Source organism: Rhamphochromis longiceps, linkage group LG10 (genome assembly GCF_057381845.1).
Source record: "Rhamphochromis longiceps isolate RC_006_pf linkage group LG10, R_longiceps_female_GT1.1, whole genome shotgun sequence".
NCBI classification, from domain to species: domain Eukaryota; kingdom Metazoa; phylum Chordata; class Actinopteri; order Cichliformes; family Cichlidae; genus Rhamphochromis; species Rhamphochromis longiceps.
Genome location: NC_140566.1, coordinates 25,862,144 through 25,880,752, shown reverse-complemented (window position 1 = coordinate 25,880,752; position 18,609 = coordinate 25,862,144). Strand labels below are relative to the sequence as shown.

The following is an 18,609-nucleotide window of genomic DNA, read 5'->3' as shown; positions in this document are numbered from 1 at the left end:
AGCTCTAGTTTACACATTTGCCTAACAGGCAAAACATCCCCGTCTTTGATCCCAGGAGGAGACAAATCCCATTGGAGTTGTGTCAGGAATGGGATCTGGGATAAAAGCTACCTGCTGTGGTGACCCACTTGTGAAAAAAGCATCTGCATACATATTTCAGTTCAGACAGCGGATGGAAGACACTAACTGCACATCGCTGGAAGTGGATGACATAAGTGCTGAATGCTGACTGACTGACCAGTTGGGTGACAGTGGGAGAACCGTGAAAAAAACTTCAAGGGTGAAAAAAGTGGACACTAAAGTGGACACTTTTCACTTCAGCTCTTCATGTCATAACTTTGCTCTTTCTGGTCCTTAGCCAAATACTAGAGCCTAGTTCACGGTCGCCACCTGAGTTGTTTTGCACGCCGACTGCGATGTCACCCATGACTGTTTATACCGGCGCTTGAGGTGTGTTGGGAATCAGACTCGCTGCAGTCTAGTTGCTCCTCAAAAACACCTCCCCATTAGCGCTGGAAAAGGAACATGAGAAGTCAAACAGGAAGCAAAGCAGGAATTCCAGAAATTCTCTGCTGTTGCACTGATATATCATTGAAATGGCGGGAAAGACCTGGCCAGGTAACAAAAATCAAGAGATGCACGGGCAAGCTGAAATGACACCAAAGCACAGAGCAGAACAGCAGGTGTAAATTCATTTTGGGGCATTACCATTTGAAAAGGTAACATAAACTTGGGGTTAGACCATCAACCCTAACAATCACACAAACAACAACACGTGACTTTTTGTCCTGTGTCATAAATGTGCACCAGATGAATCATATCGGTCTCTAGTATATACCATATAATATATATATGTATAGCACATAAAGTTAATGGCTGCCACCGTCTGTAGCAGGCGATTATCGTCAGAGGGAGGAAAAGATTTCTGCTCCCGCGTGTGTGTGTGTGTGTCTCAGTATTCGTGTGTGCATGTGTGTGTTTAAGATCACAGCCATGTGTGCTGGGCTGCTTCATGCGGCTGTGGAGGCTCCAGCTGGTCTAGGCAGAGCCACGGGCACGGGGTGGAGGAGGATGGGGTTTGAGTTTCATTTAGTCGACTATTTTTATGAACACTCTTTCAATAAAGTGCATATTAAAATGATGATAAAGGTCAGCTGCGGAGGCTGAGGTTTGGAGGGCGAAACGAGCGGAGGAGAGAAAAGTCAGTGGAAGAACATTATCAATTACTAGCATCAACACAGCAAATATGAATGTTTTATTTGCAGTGGAAAGCCCATTATGATTGATAATGGTGATTATTAATTTAAGTCAGTGAGTCAGTGATCAGCTAGACCACTCAAATAACAAGAATGTCAGATAAGAGTGTGTAGGCATTTAAGGGTATTTTCAAAATCAGTCCAACAAACGTCCAAGAAACTTACCTATTTATATCAATTAATGACCACATCAGCAATCTTAAATATCAACTATTATGATATTTGAAACTTATCTGACAAACTCTATTCAACAGTGGGTTTTCTTTTTATAACAGGTGGGCATGCAAGCGGTTACTTACTCATAAAAGGCCTCTTATTAAGTCATTTTGGTTAGTATTAGGTCATTGGTTACATTTTTTTTAACGTAAGTATTCACAGGTTTTATTAAGCTGCTATTTCATGTTGTTTTCCACAATTCCCTAAAGAGTTTATACTGTTGTACTTTATCGTCTAAAAGGGGGGAAACGGGGTTACAAGTTCTCAGTGCCCTTCTGGAAATCCTAAAGACAAAAAAAATTCCAGAAAACTTGAAATTCCCATTAGCGCAGAAATAAAGAAACATACCCACCAAGTGTTCAGCGCACACAGTGTACTGTTCTAAACCAGATCAACACTCACAGAAGATGTGACATCAGTGTCGTCAATCTGGAAACACACACACCCCTCAGAAGTAGAGTGTAAACAGGTTGTAAATTTCCTTACAGTGGATGGATGAAAAGAATCAGAGCTCACATGGAAATTTGTCATTTACGACTGCATGTGGTCGTCACACTGCAAACAGCAGATATGCCAGCGTAGCACAGCGCAGCGGCGAAATGCCCCACAAGTGGCTGAGGGGGAAGGGTTATAAAATTGTAAACACGAACAGAGGAAACACCTGAACGACTATTCTGATATTTAAGAGACACAGTTGAAATAAAGTTTTTGCTTTTCTCTGCTGTCTGAACTATTCTTTAACATTCTCCTCTGTAGATTTGTTTATGGCAAGTGTTGCAGCTGGACAGATGGCACCACAACAAAGTTATGTGTCAGTTTCATTACCTGAGGAGTCACTTTTTAGACAGACTTATAGGGCATCTATACTTGTTAAATCTACACCCTTCTGAAACCCTACGTTGTAACCTCCCTATGTGCCATCCATGTTGCCCGCACAAACAGCTTCTTCATCAAGTATAAATTAAGCATTAGGATAAATGTTCAGCTTAAGTAAGACTTAAGAAGAAAAACAACTGCAAGCACTATGACGTTGTGCGTCTTCATGAAAGCTTTTTTTCCCCTGTTGGTTATGTAGAGGTACTACAAATCTAAAAACATGTGCATTTAAGCTTGTGGTGAACTCTGCACTCATTTGCTCAGAGTTTCTGCCCCAGAACACACCGCACTCCCACTGCTTACTTAACTATTGTCTTTTAGTCTATGGCTCTTCTGATTAAACCATGGTTTGTGGGGGCATTTTATAAAGGGGAAATTACAAAGCAGATCCTATCAACTTAAGTTTATTTTAGATTTCTAGCTCACAGGTGCACAAGTGACAAATCCAATTCCTAGAACATCTTTAAGGAAGATTTTTTATGCCTATATTTTTAACGTCAGCACATTGAAGCTAAACTATGATGACAGGAACGCTCGATTTACTTATTAGACTGAACGCAGTCGAGACTTAAGAACTAAATGTTGTGGATCTTTTAATATTTGCATGTGATAAACTGTCCTTTGCCAATCTTAAGATGCAGATCTTACAATTTTGTAGTGCAGATATAAATGACAGCATATATCAAATTAGCTCAGTTTATCTGATCAGCGACTCATCAGAGCCCATTCCTGAAATTCATATTTCTCATCGTCTCTTAATAAAATTCTGTAACCCATCACTTGGTTTTTTATTTTTTTGGAAAGTGCGAAATGATTATGTGTGAGTTACATGTAAAACTCTTCGAGAAAGGTAGCGACTTCTTTTGCGAAACTGTCTGATTATTGTCAGTAATGAAGAGGAAATGAAACTACACTTTTAATTCCCATAGGTCATGTGACCTAAAAAAATCCCACTCTCTCTCACTTTCTCTCTGTCTGTCTGACAGACACACAAACACACAGACTACTACACACAGAAACCCAGTATAGAGTGTAATCACCTGAATATCACTTGATCTCCCACCGATATGTAACCCTAACATCCATGTTGGAGTTTCTTATACATTTAAAAGTTTACATCACAACAAAATTGAATGTTTATAATTATACGGCTTTTACGTGACAGTATAAAGCCCCTTGATGTGACTGCTGTTGTGATTTGGCGCTATATATATAAAACTGAAGTCTAATGAATGAATAACTTTAACTAAAATATGCCGACTCGGCAAACTACTCTTGCAGGTGCAAAGTGTTGGTGTAAATCCCTTCACGGCAGTAACATATACGAATTTACTCTTTGCTTTTTAAAAGAAACCTGATTCATTAATTAATTTATATAGATTCACTTTAACTTCTCATATTTATATCTTCATATATATATATATATATAGTCTGAATATGTTGTTTCTTCATTAATGCACTACGAATCTCCTCATTGCCCAAGGACCCAGGATGAAGGAGGGATTCAGCCTGTTAACTGGTTGCATGTGTGGCCTGCTAACCTATAAACTTTGTGATGTGGTTCAGTGTGTGTGTGTGTGTGTGTCTCTTTAAATGACCTGTTCCACAAAGCAGCAACATACTTGTTCTGGGGAGCTGCCAGATGCCCAATCATGATAACAGCGACACATTAGACTACACACTGCACGCCTGTTAAAATACATATTCGAAATAATATCCTTTTGCACTTCTTTGAAACAACTTGTCTTTGTGACCTATCCTGAAGGCAGCGTAGACATCAAATTTTTGGAAATGCATACTGTGTAGTAAAAGTTAAAGTAATCTTAGGGCTCGCAGTTTTCTTTCAGTTTCAGCTGGACACCATGCGGCTTTGTTATCTCGTGAGTAAACTGTGCTGCATCACTACTTCCTTAAATCAAAAACCACACGTTTCAAACCATGATATTGTGGACAACGATATGTGAAAAACTAGCACTTCAAACTTTTCTCCAGTTCTTTTTACTTGACCAGCAAACCACGCGTGCAGCGCGAAGATGCACATAGACACATTTGCATGCGCGTGTGGCTACTTTGATATCTGGTGTAAGAGAGAGACATTGCTGTCATTGATTAACTACAGGCTGTGAACACACATCTGGGAGGTCTGGACAGCTCGCTCTGTAAACAACAACGTAGAGGTTTTGCATGGTTTCGCTCCACAGGCCAATGACTCACCTGGGTGCAACATCCCGCAACTCTCTCACTGACTCACACAGACATACATGTGCGCACACACACACACACACACACACACACACACACACACACACACACACACACACACACACACACACACACACACACCTCATAAACAAACACTGGGACCTAAACAAAGAGCCTCTTTGTGAACCTTGACCTTATGTCAACTACCTTTATGTCTCTCTGTGTTTCTTTTTTTTTTTTTCAATCCTGCAAAAATGCGACCACTTCCCCCTTCAAGCTGTTACAGTGCATAACTCTCCCATTCAAGCAGAAAACTGGCTTGTATACACAGCTTAGAGAGCAAGGAATAAAAATGAACTTAAAACAAACAAAAAAAACACTTTTATGTTTGCTTAAGGTTTCCTTGAACCACATGTTGCACAACACGGGACCTGAGGTGCTCCGAAGTGCTGCTTTACGGAGACCTCGATGCAGTGCCAACGCTACAAGACGGCAACTAAAATCAAGGCCCTCTGTGTTTTAACATGTTTGACCTCTAGCATATTCTTGCTGGCAGGAAACGTAGGTGGAATCATGGGAAATGTGGTCTTCATTTAGAAAAACACCTGCACTAACGCCACATGAGGTTACCAACCTTCAAGACCCCTTGTTTTCATTTTAGTTTCATACCAACTGCAGAAACTTTAGCACACTTAGTTCGGCGTGGTGCTCGCTGAGCGAACACATGCTGTTTTGTCTCCGCTGGTGCGTTTGAGTGTATGAAGGCAGAGAGAGGGAGCGCGCGCGAGAGAAATAAAGTTAATAATAATCAAATAAACCCACAGTTCCTTTGCCAACACCTGTCTTTTACTGCTCTACCACTTCCCCCACCCCATCTTCCTTCAACGCCGGAAAGAAATAAGTGGATGAATAATTACAGGTATAAACACCTCAGGGCTATCCAAAGGGTTTTTTTTCTCCCCCTCCTGATATTCTTCTTAACATTACCGCCTCTTCAAATAGTCTTCTGAACAGTTTCTCTTCAGGTGCCTTCACAGCCCGCTACTTCAAAGCCAGTAGGGCGATGAGAAGGCTCTTATGGTCATTTGTATTTTAATCTTTCCCCCTCCTCTTCTCCTCCTTCTATAGCGCTGTCTTTACCTCTCCAGCCTTTCCTCTATAAAAATTTATTTATCTGTCTTCATCCGAATCTATTTCGATCTTGAGCTCACATTTTCCGTTGGCTGTGGTCTCCCTGAGACTAAGTGAACATGGCAACCTCAAACAAACAAGCATGATATCCAGCAATTATAAAGATTATGATTTATATCGACTAGAAACATCTTTGTTTGGTCCTTGCATTTGCTTTTCATGTCTTTAGTCACTGACACAAGATGAAAGTACACATCAGAAGTCATATTTACATTAGAAAGTTTTATTTTATATTTACATCTGATAGGCGAATAACTTTTTAGATAGATAACTTTTCATTGAGTATCTTGGCGTTCATGGATGCAAATTTGCAAGAAAGCGTCAGATTATGAGATGCACCTCCTTTTTTTCTCTCAATATTTTATTCACGCTGTCAAATAATAAAGAGAATACACACTTACAATTTAAACCAATGTTTCAACACCAGTCAATACTCCTTCAAATCACAGCCAGCTGCCACTTCCGTAAAGCTTAAACTATAAAGCTTAGAAAAATAGTTTCTTTGTTTCATCTTATTTTGTTGCTGTTACAATGATACACGTCTATATTGAACACAGCTGGAGTTGTAATAAATAAGCTTATGCTCAGATTTGGAAAGTTTTTTATTATATTCTTGGCTCTGTATGATGTCAGTAAGATCCGACTTGATTATAAGGTCGTATCTGGCTGTGAGCATAGAAGCCACGCCCATCTGCTGTTGAGACCTTCTGCTTGTGAGGGGTAGCCGATCAGAACCGAGGGGCCGCGCTGAAGCCCAGTATAAGATAAATAGGGATTATTTTGAGCTGTGAATTATGCAAAGCCATTCCAGGAGAGTCCAAAAATAAAATACGGAGCTGGAAAATGAGCGTAACAGGTTCCCTTTAAGAGGTCCTCACAGAAGTTAACCAACATGAGGTGACTGTGATGGAAAATGGTGAACAGCAGGGCAGGCGTGGAGAGCTAATAGGACAGTAAATTAAACTGAACTGACACAATACTGAATAATGTTGATATATAGTAATTAGATATACAAACACTTGATATAAATAGATAGTTTTAGAGGATTTGGGTGTATTTTTGTCCTCAGTTACACTGTTATATTAAAGTAAATGCTGCTGCTGTAATATGACACTATTTTTAACATGGGTAACATATTGTGATCACATTGCTTCATGTCCCCTTTTATTGAGTCCCAAATTTAGTTTTAACAGTTAATAAATTGTGAACGAGGACACTCGATGTTTTCATGTTTGGCAGTAGTTTACTCCCGTTTACACTCTGCACAAACATAATCACAGACTTGAACACATCATAACGATAGAAAAAGATGTCAGATGGGGCTTCATGAAGCCCTCTCAGCATACTTTGAATACTACATTAATAGTTCAAAAACCTTTACTTCATGGATGCAACGCAGCACGGGTGTTACTTTAAAGCAGAGCTGTCAGTTATAGTTAAAGGAGAAAAAGATCCAAGAAAAGACAAGATGCAAGCTTTCCATCCGAACTAGGGCTTTTCCCGCATTCTAGTGAAAGCTGCTTTTCTTTTAGGCCTCTTAAATCCGAATGTGCAGGGTCCTTATCGTAGGCAGTCAGAGACAGGGAGGCCCCAGCACTGCTCATCCCAGCCCCTGGGTCTGTATGAAGGGGGGATTAGGGAGGCCTCAGCCTGTGTTGCTGCCATTGTTTACCAAGAGACTAGGGGAAGGCTGAACAACCCCCCTGTCAACACTGCAATACAATGGGAAACAAGGAAGTGGCAAGATCCTAGAGACTTGCGCACACACATGCCATTCCCTTGATCTTGGAGGATCGACCTCGTATTATTTGGGAGATTGGAGGAGGAGGAAAGGGGAACGGGGAGGAGAGCTTGTTCACAACGGCAACTGATTTCTGAATGGATACAAGAAAAAGGAGGAGATGTATGAAAAACCTTTATGGGCTAAAAGATGTGAAATTACTCAAACAGAAAGCATAAGCTTTCAGTTGAAGTGGGTGAAAACAATCAAACTGATATTTCTTTGTAGGCTGAGATACTGAAATGTTCAAAACACACACTTCAGCTGAGTCTTTAGAGTAACAGAAATGACAACGTTCCCCCGCCGCCTTTCCCAAACATGTAAACCATCTCTTAGCAGCCTTCCTGTCAATTTTTAATTCTGCTCTGTGAATCGAAATGTCAAATGAGCAGGAAATTCCCCCAAATCAGACAACACTGAGCTGTAAAACACAGGCTCGTAAATTCCACTGACTGAAAGCACGCTGTCAAACTGCATTTCGACCAAACATTTACTGTTATCCCAAAGAACCTGAGCCATTTACAGTCAGTGTCCAGGTAGGCTGAGCGGGAAAGTGTTTTAGAGCAGCCTGCTGCCTTCAGAGCGTGCTGACGTCATAGTGTGACCACAGCTTCCACATCACAGGGAGTTTCACAGCCTCTCTGACAGCGAATAGATTTGCATGCAGACAAATATCAGATATCAGCTTAAACTGCTTAATTATTCAGAAAATGACCCACAAACAGACCAGACGGACAATCTTTGAAGTCTGTGGACAAAGTTGTGAAACAATTCAGCGCTTTATCGCCGAACCTCAGACATCTTCAGACCTACAGATTCCTTTTGGATCGAATCATGTCGAAGCTGCTCTACATGCGAACATCACTCCAGAAAGGTGTGCTTCTTTCAAACTAACCACGAGGCACGCTGGATCTCTCAGACGACTGGTGGTAAAAGGTTACTGATTAAAATCCAAATACTTGGCTCATTAATATACAACCGCTAACCACCAATCACTTTGCGCATGACTCACTGGCCACTTCAGATAAAGTAAAAACCCTGGTTTTTGCTTCAGCGGGCAGGCCACCCACTAATTTCAACCAAACATCCATCAATCCCCATCAACAATCAAGCAATGTTGCTTCTACTTTGCTTCTCCTCTTACTTCAGTCTAACCCTCTCGATTCCTTCGCAGCAGAGAATCGTCACAATAAAAATCTCACGCGAGATTAAAATTAAGACGCTTTTATTGTGAAGCAGCTGTAGGAAGTGCAGCTGGCGTTATGGAAATCAATAACAACTGTTAACTTCCAGTCTAGAGTAAAATATGCACTTCTTTTCAGAGCCCACAACTTCGAGATATTTGACTAGTTTTCTAAGAGTTGTAGGTTCCAGGAACTGAGAAAAAAACAACTGCCTCCTCCTTACAAATTAATATCCAAACTGTCCACTAATAACAGGCGTTTTAGGGGAAGTCATGTGAGTAATCGCCAGATGTTTACCTAAAAATGGCCACTAACATATAAAATATTTGATATTAATGCAAACAAACCACAAAAAATCAGCAGAACCAAAATGTTTTTCTCATCACTTCTGTTTCTTCTTCTATTGATTCCTTGTGTGCTTTCCTTCATAATCAATCAAAACATTAAGTAATGAAGAGCTGGTTCTCATGCTCAGAAAAGTTGATCCTGTGTGACTTAAGAGGTTAACGAAATACACACACAAAAAAAAGTTCTTACGCTTCCGATGCATATAATTGGAAATGAATGAAAATAAGCTTTCCTATTTTCCCATATGATCTCCTTTTAATAGTTCGCAATTACCAAGAAGTTATCTCTCCGAGTAGGAAAATGAAGTGAGGAGAGATGCTTGGAACCACCTCAGATGCTGAAGACAGCACAAGACGATAAAAGAGATGGATATGTGGAAATGGCAAGCGTGCAAAGGGAGTGAGGAGGAAGATGGATGGAAGCTGAAGACAGAAAAACACTCTTATATCTACTGAAGGTCTCCCCTGCGACAGGGTTTAACTGCCTGTGTCATGGTCCTGGGTCTTTTGACCCAGCGTTTTAAGTTTGAGTTTATTTTGTTCATTAGGTTATCTAAGTTCATTTGGTTATTAGACTCCTTGTGTTTTCTTCCCCTGTATTTAAGCTTCCCCTCACCCTTCGTGTTTCATGCTGCGTGTCTTATGTTATCAAGTTTGTATTATTATGCCTAAGTGTTTCTAGTTATTATTTTCCCCTCGTGTTTCCAACCATGTTAAATCTCCCCTGCTCTTCATGCGTTTCATGTCTGTCTTACGTTGTCAAGTTCGGGTTGTCATGTCTATGTCTCATTATGTTTCCTGTTTTATTGTGAAGAGGTCTGGTGTTCTGTGTTCATCATGTTCAGTTTTACTCTCCCACTGTGACGTCATTATGTTGTCCACTCCATGTTTCCCATGCCATGCTTCCAAGTTTCTTGCCTAGGTTTTTCTTATTGCTTGTTTAGATTCCCCAGTTTAGGTTTGTGTTAATTTTGCTTCAGTTTGCCTTGCCCTTTGTTTGTACCTTTTCTACCAGCCATATTAAACGGCTCACCTTTTGTTAACATTCAAGTTTTGTTCCCTGTTCCTTGGAGTCTGCATTTTGGGTCCTTTTTTTCAATTCATACAGTCTGCCCTCACCAGACTGTGACAGCCTGAGACGACAAAGACTCATGATCCCTTCAAAAATAATAATAAAAAAAGAGAGAGAGAGTGACTGCTGGTAATTCACAGCATTATACACACAGCAAGAAGAGAGCTGACACACACACGCTGCATCCACAGTATACGGCCAGCATCATCACACAAAACACACCATGAACCCTGGGTACAAACACAAGCCTAAGGCAACAAACTAGAAAACACACACACACACAGAACATGCCAAAAGCTTTGATACATACAGATTACTTAGTGTAATGAACTTAAACAGCAAACACGCACGCGCGCTGACAAACACACTCGAGATAAAGCTTTATCCAAAGACAACAAGCTGAGGGAGTTTAGTCATATCTCCGAATCCCACAAATCTCCTTCTCTGGCCACTTCCCCTGAAAGGACGGCTGATATCTCCATTAATGCAACAACAGTGAAATGTCCCATGAAATGCTGTAATAGGAGTATTATCGCTGAATGGGATAAGGAGCCAATACGCGTGTAGTCGCTTTGTAAAAACCACTTCTCAGCAGAGATTAGAGGCTTCTTCTTTTCTCTTTAAATCTAAAATTTTAAATGTTAATACCAAAATAACAAGGAGTGATTATCAGTCTGTTTGCGTCCATTTCTGCCACTTTGATTCAGCTGTATTAGGAAAACAATGCGTTAATCTTTCACAACAACAGCTCAGGCAATTTCGTTCCCCCTCCTATATGAAATATAAGTCAGCCCACTCCGACGGTCAGGTTTTCATTCAAATGTTTTTTCATCAGTTGGCGATTAAAAAGTGCAAAAAGCTGGCTAGACCTTTACAAGTGAGGATAAACCCACACAGACACAAGCAGACTGATTTTACAATTAATTTCTGACTTTCAGTCATTCAGCTGAGGTTCTCACAATGACTGCAACAGTTCAAAGCAGTTTACGGGAACGCACAAAGGTGTTGTAGTTTCTTCAGGTGAGCTGGTGACATGTGGGCAACGCTGCAGAAATCTTTACACCACAGCCTGTTAAATAAATTCACGTTTAAAAAAAGAAAAGAAAGTATATCAAAGGGTTTGACTTCAAATAACACAGATGAAGCTACACTTTCTTTTCTCTTAATAGGTTTCTTAATACATTTAAAACATGAGAAAAGCAGTGCTTATAATATATTCAAGTGTTCTGATGATTGAATCATCTTTATTGTCATTACACACAGTGCAATGATATTTGGTTTGGCTTTCTTCTAGGATAAAAAATGAGAAATACACAGAATGAATAAAGAATTGGTACGTAACTGAAGATAAACAAATAAACTCAGGAGAAAAGCGGTTTGTGAACGATCTGACAGTGTAGTGTAACAAAAGCAGAAACCTGATCAAAACTGCTTCGATTAATACATGTGTACTTAATCAATGAATTAATTCATTGGCTCCGGATTCATTTTATGTTGATTAGTAATTGATGATTAACAAATTCATTATTTTGACTCAAAGTAACTGCACGTAGGTTAATCCACAAAACTAAACATAAGTGGATGTAAGGCAGTCGTGACTTCTTGTTGTTGATAAACTATCTGAATTAAGACAGACGGATGATTTAAGCTTTACATTTTTTATAACCAAACAGGTTTGATAGCAGGGTCCCGGCAGCAGTGAGCATGAATCTGCCTCCGCCGAATGTGAGCATAAGCTACCCTCTCATCGGGTACACACAAAATCAAGAAGTCGCAATCATCTCACCTTTTAAAGACTACTTGATGATTGAAAATGCAACAAACACCAACGATAAAGCTGTGTACACACATATTCTACAGAAAAAACGTCTGAAAAATCAAACTCTTGTGCTGCCAGAGTAGCGTGTGCATGGGCAAGACATGAGGCGACCACTTAATAGCGATGAATTCACCTGCACCGCTCTTAACACTCGTGCAACCTGGCACAATCGGAAAGACTTTGCACTACAGGACTGGCAGGCTGAAGACCATTTAATGTCCATTCTGACTGGATCTGACATTTTTTCGCCTGCAAAAAAAGATCTAAAAATAATCCAGGCTCCAGTGCATGTGCGACATGAGACACTAGAAGCGTAAGTCATAGCTCCAGGACAAGACAGGCCAGCAGTGAGACATGGACACACGCACACAGAAATGTCCCATGTCAACATCACAATAACGGGAAAACCACAAACAGCTCTTTTTTCTGTCAGTCACCCTGACCTTGAACTTCTGATCCAGCTCTGCCATCCATAATCATCACCCCCCCCACCTCACCCGCTAAACCACTACTCTCAGCCCCTTTCAAGTGGCAGGTTAGACAGGGCCTGATACCCCGCTACCGCCTCACAACCAGCGGGCTAATTACAAGGGAAGCAGCAACAAGTGAGCATTGTGTGGAGTCTCGAAGACACACGGGGGGGGAAGAAAGTGCTCTTTATCATGCCACCACCACCGCCGCCACCACCGGTACCCCTTTACCCCCCCTCACTCTACCCAACTCGCCAATCCCACCCCCAACGAGAACAATCTATGAGAGGCTTCTGAGGTTGGAGAAGAGAAGAGAAGAGAAGAGAAGAGAAGAGAAGAGAAGAGAAGAGAAGAGAAGAGAAGAGAAGAGAAGAAGGTGGAAGACACCACGTTTGTCTCCACTTCTTCACAATGTTTGTCACGATGCCGGATGTGCTGTGTTATGCAGCTTCGAGTATAAAGACGTTTGAGGAAACAACAAGCATGCTCACTAAGACTCGTAGTTCATTCAGTCGTATTCTCAGAATGTAACTGGTTACTGAATAAAGACTCTGAAAATGAAATGTGATTTCCAAGGAGATGCTGCTGTACCTACAAGTGCTTCTCTTCCAAGCAAAGGCTTTGCTTTATGTGCAAAACAGCACAATTAAATGGAGCTAGCAGGTCAAGGATGTATTCTATACAAGAACATAAAAAGAAATAAACAGTAAAACAAAAGTTTTCACCCTGTATTTTTTTTCTAGCAAGCCTGAAAGGAGCATATATAAAACTAAAGTGAAAAGGCACTGTGTAGCCAAATCACATGTATGAACAGTATAACCCGTCTTTACTTTACAGATGCATTTAGATCCATTATATGTTTTTCTTTATAGCTGTGGCGGAGAAAAGAAGCCACTCTCCTACTATGTATTTTCCCCACAGACTACAATTTTAAATTTTAGTTTCATTTAAAAAACCATGGAAAATGAAGGTAACTGTCCGCTTTTATTCTGAAAAATCACAGACCCTATTAAAGTCTCCCATGACCAGCCAACGGGCCCTGACCTGGACACTGACGGCGTCTTGAAACACTCTTAAGAAGCTCCAAGGTGCCATTAGAAAATCACATTTTCCAGCCATAAATCAGCATATTCCTTATTCACTATGCTCTCACGTGAAATCAGCCTACAGCACATGTCATCTCACAAACAGGCATCTATGCTGTTTAGCAACGTCTTGTCTGCTAGAGCAGGGGGTTAATTCAGGCAACAGGATTACGCAGCACGTGAAAAATGAATTAGGCACAACCGTTCACGTTCGGCGCAATTACTCAGCCTATCCATGGATATTGGTTCTTAACGGGTGACTCGAAGGGATTTTTTTTTTATGATGAATTCTTTAAGGGCTGTCTGGCTGGGTGAGCAATACTGCATACTTGAAATCTTTCCACGAGTCGTTCTGATGTTTGTTTTAGCGGTTTTAACACTTAGAACTGCTATTAAGGCTGTGCAATAAACCTCTTGTCATTCACCCGGGGTACAAACAGATGGGAAAACGTCACGTGAAATGGTTCGCGATGACGACATCAATCAAATTCCAACTTCAGCAACGGCGTAAACAAAAACAAGCTTTTTTTTCCTGTTTTTTTTTTTTGCTTTGCCTCATGAGGCTGCGGCACTTTGATTTTATTCCGCTGTGTTTTAAATGCAGCTTTATTTTATAAGGCAGTTAGGGATGGTGTGAGCCTTGGGGATGGGGTGTGGGGGGAGTTAGCAGCACAGTTCAAAGCCAAATCAGAGCATGTGTAAAGTTTGAGAGAGATCTGCAGTGATGTGCCATTCATCTTCAGTCTGACAGAGACTCATGTTGTCTCTTCTGAATCTAAAACCTAGTGCAACATAAGCTGACTGATTCTGCTTTGTAATGTGAAAGAGACCCCCCCTCTCCAAAAAATATATAAAGCTGGTAGTTTAAACCCCTCTAAATAAGAGACGCAGCATTAAAATTCTGTATAATGTTTTAGGGGGTTATAGCTGAGCCACAATATGCTAATTGCATCTAAAAGGGGAAAACATCACTGAAATTTAGGCTGATGTGAGGGGAACTTTCCTAATTCTCAAAACTGCATGCACATAAAAAATAGAAATTATGAATTATGAAACAGAAAATACCAAGAAGAAATGTTTTATGCTTTTATGCACAAAAAGTCGAGTAAATTCTCCACCGCTTTGCATCTCTTTTCTCTCGAACTGAGACTACTGAGGACGTCTTTGCACCAGCCCAAAAAAATTAAAAATTAAAAAATAAAATCACTCAGAGGACACCAGGCTCGATATCTCCATCTACGAGTGTGCGTTCCTTTTATTCTCCCCGACTACAAAACACTGGATTTCTCTTCTGGGGCTCAGCACTGTGTGTTCACAGTCTGGACTTGATACTAAATAATACAAAGACAAGCTGAGGCGCAAAAACTTGCACCTTAAGGAGTCCTCAGGAGCACAGAATATCATCAGGTGCTAAGAGGAGAACCATAGCCAGCAGAAGGATTCAATGAGAAGTGGACTTACAGATGGAGAAACGGAGCTGTTGGGGAGGTAGGGGTCTGGCAGCATCAGGAACGGGTACCCTGGATATCCCGGCGACTTGTACATACCTCCATCTTGCTGCTTCGACACTGACAGGAAAAGCAAACAATTAGAAGCTGTCACCTTTGTTGCCTAATTTTTCCAAACTCTTTTGATTTGCTGTCTAAATCTCAATAGTTATCATTTAATAATGTATTTAATTTACAATAAAAATCATGACAGCTTGGGGGAAAAGAAAAAAATAAACAACAATAAAGGTAAAGCTGTGGGTGCAAATGCTGGATGTGAGGATTAAAATAAAAATCAAACCTGATACTTACTCACACAATGCTGCTAAGGTGTTAACGTCAAAAGAAAAAGAAGGTAAACGTGCATATAAAGCAGCTCAGCTATTTACAGGCATTCTAGTTACTACACTTTACATCCGTGAATGAGCAGAAGCAACAATACTGGAGACAAAAGCGTTACAACCACCACATAGTCTTAGAGGCGTGAACTTCTGTAGCCTATGTGTTAATTTATTTCTTACCACCACCCATATTAAGCACGAGAGGCCTATGTGGAGGTCAGATACGACTAGGTTATACCTGCATAGAAACACACACACGCATACACACACACAAAACACAACTGGCTTCCCTCGTGAGTGCTGAGCTTTCTTGCGAAGGTGACAAAACTTTTAACGTGGCCAGAACCCGAGTGACAGAATCTGAGGGCAATCAGCATCCCTCAGGGCGGAACTGTTTTTTCTGATTTCTGCGGGTTTCACTTTTTCTCGAGGACCATCAAATAGACCAGTTTTTAAAAACCGCAAATCCACATTTGATGAGGATTTTTTTCTTTTTTTGATCAAAGGATCACAAGGTGAGAGCATTCTTCCTTTCAGAGATGAGTACACACAACAGTGATACCTATAATTAAAGCTGTTTTGTATATGTTGTCTAAATGCGCCCTGGCGTAGTTAGGGGAATTTGCTTTTTTTTTTTTCCCCTCTATCTTTTTGGGTGGTAGGTTTGAAGAAAAAGGAAGGCTGACCTTGGTTTTTTGGCAAAATCTTATAAAAGATCACTAGATAAGTAAGCTTAAAACATAGTGAATTAAAATGAAAGGCACTAGCAATTTTTACAGCTACTGAGAAATTGCTTTGCCCTTCACACCAGTGCCTTTACCTAAGCTTAATGACAATTTAAGGCCAAGAGGGTTCCACTTTTTTAAAGATAGCTAGTCTGCTTGCATCTCTGCTGAGCTCTGCTAATTTGACTGAGCAGCAGAGGAAATCTCCCCAGCAAGCTATAGATCTTAGAGATAAACTAAAGAGCTGAAGACAGGATGGCCATCTATTTTTTTTGTTTTGTTTTGCAGTGTACACCTGAGCGGTGCTTCTTTGAAGTTTTAATGCAGCAGCACGTGCGCCCGTGACCAAAATAACTCATTGCTTTGACACAGTGGGTGGTTTTTACCGCTTTCTTACACAGTACTTGACTGCTCATAGGGATGAGAGTGAGTATGTTCATGTTTTTTTTGGTTTGTTTGTTTTCCCAAGTTTTTTTAAATTTGTATTTTCTGCTTACCAACGTCGAGATGCTCCCGGTGTTTGTCTGGGAAGCCCCTCTGCTCGCCCTGCTGCCCCCGTCTGACCGCCTGGAAGGGATCGTAAACAAACACCGAGTGAGAATTACCCGAAAAAGTCACGAAAGCGCCACAAACCGCTGCCAAACAAGAGTAACTTTACATTGACTTTATCACGCTAATAAGTGCAATTCAGTTTTGCTCTCGTTCTGTAGTAGACCCGTACCACCACCACCACCACCACCACCCCCTCTTCTTTTTTTAACTACTATAACCCTGGAGGCAAGTTGACTGCGCGAGTTGGTTTCATTCAAAGCTTCTCAGCAGCGCGTAAAATAAAACAAGCTTTCCACACACACTTTCTCCCTCTGCCTTTCACACACAGTCACACTCCGTGACACCTACCGCTGCGTTCGGACTTTGATTTATTTCCGACTCGTTCACCAGAGAGGACTTGAGGTCGGCCAGGTCTCTCTCCGTGAACGCGTTTTCTTGGATTTTCTCCTCTTGCTCTCCTTCGTCCTTAAACGATATCATCTCATCATTGGCTCCCAGGTCGTCCCCGCCGCCGCTGCTAAGCTGAGGCATGTCTACTTCCCCCCTCCTCTTCGATGTTATACACGTTTAAAAAATGATACTGACAAAAAATAAAAATGTAGAAAGAAAAAGATTCAGCGGGACTTCTCTGTTAAAATCTCCTCAGTCTGGGGCGCCTCCGAAGTACAGAAACCCCCACCGCATACAGAAAAAAGTTGAGATGTGGCGTCCCCCGGCTGGTTGGTTGGTAGAAGACTAATGTTTCCCTACAGCAGCAAACAGCTCATTTGAGCCCAAGACAAGGCGAGGAGTCCGACATCAAAGGGCGCCGACCGGATGATTGACAGGCCCGATGACTTGTTGGGGGGTTGTACAATTGTTTCGGCAGAGGGCTGAGCTTCTTAAAGAGACATCACCTCTCCCAGCTCAGGCGAACAGACGTTATTCATGACTTCCAGGGGCGACTTTACACCTTCCACGATCCCACGGCTGCCACCTAAACTTCAGGCTCAGCTGGGAGATCAGTTTTGTTGCGCTTCTGCAACTTTTTCGTCATGAATTCCGCCAGTGCGGTGTATTTACGTACACTGAATCAGTGTAGTAAAATACACACTGCTGCTTTGCACTTGATGCAACTTATCAGACTTAGCTGTAGATACGGTTTTTACTATTTAATATAAAAATATATGTAATAATATAAATATATATATATATTTATCTATTATATTTATTAACTTTATTTACATTGCAATTATTAGCAATAATCCGGTTATATAAGCTATATTGTATTGTAGTAATTTCTTTTTAATTAATGCTTTTGATACTTTGAATACATTTCAGTAATGCTACTTTATGTAAGTAACATTTAAAATGAAAGACTTTTACTTTTAATGGAGTACATTTATAGTCTAATACTGTTACTTTCATTGTAGCAAAATAATCAAATACTTTCTTCAGCACTGTTTATATTTTAAAGTAGCTGTATCTAAAGTCTTTTTTACTACTTTTAAAAAAATTTCACTCTAGAATTCCTGTTTTTGATATTTAAATCATAATCACTAACTCATTCATGTAGTGCTTAGATATAATGCTACTATAAAGCTCACACAGAATCTCAGTTTTCTTTTCTTAACCTACTGGTTCAAAGCCAATTTATGCACTTTGAGAGAGCTAAAAAAATATTATCCAAACTTGAGGAAATGATTTTTGGCTTGACCTGAGCCATAGAATATTAATTTCCATCTACATAGGCTTTTACATATTCCTTTATATGCTTACATTGTACTTAGATTATATTTACATATTTATTTATAAACGAGAGCTGTGGGTTTTAGTATGGTTACTTTTTGCTCTTGGACTCTTTTGGAGTAACTTTAGATAATTTTAATTCAAAATAAACCGTATTGTCTTAAACTGACCTATGGTGAAGCCCCTCAACTCATCCAATGCCAAAAAATAAAATAAAAAATAACAAGAAAGGAAAGTAGCTTTCTTCTTATTGGCAGCCCCTTATAAATGGAAGATTT

General features: G+C 40.5%; 1 protein-coding gene across 3 annotated transcripts in view; it reads right to left on the bottom strand.

Moving 5' to 3' along the window:
* tcf7 (transcription factor 7) overlaps window positions 1-17,411 on the bottom strand; it is a 73,095-nt gene extending 55,684 nt beyond the window's left edge. The window contains exons 1-3 of one of the 3 annotated variants that reach the window (XM_085421106.1): window positions 16,952-17,411; window positions 16,549-16,618; window positions 14,960-15,066 (exon numbers count right to left, since the gene is read on the bottom strand). In XM_085421106.1, coding sequence (XP_085277232.1) covers window positions 14,960-15,066; window positions 16,549-16,618; window positions 16,952-17,134 — 360 coding nt within the window. In that variant the 5' untranslated portion in view covers window positions 17,135-17,411. The remainder of the gene's footprint in view (window positions 1-14,959; window positions 15,067-16,548; window positions 16,619-16,951) is intronic. The other 2 variants (XM_085421104.1, XM_085421105.1) reach the window with 2 other exon arrangements.
* Between the last annotated feature and the right edge of the window lie 1,198 nt (window positions 17,412-18,609).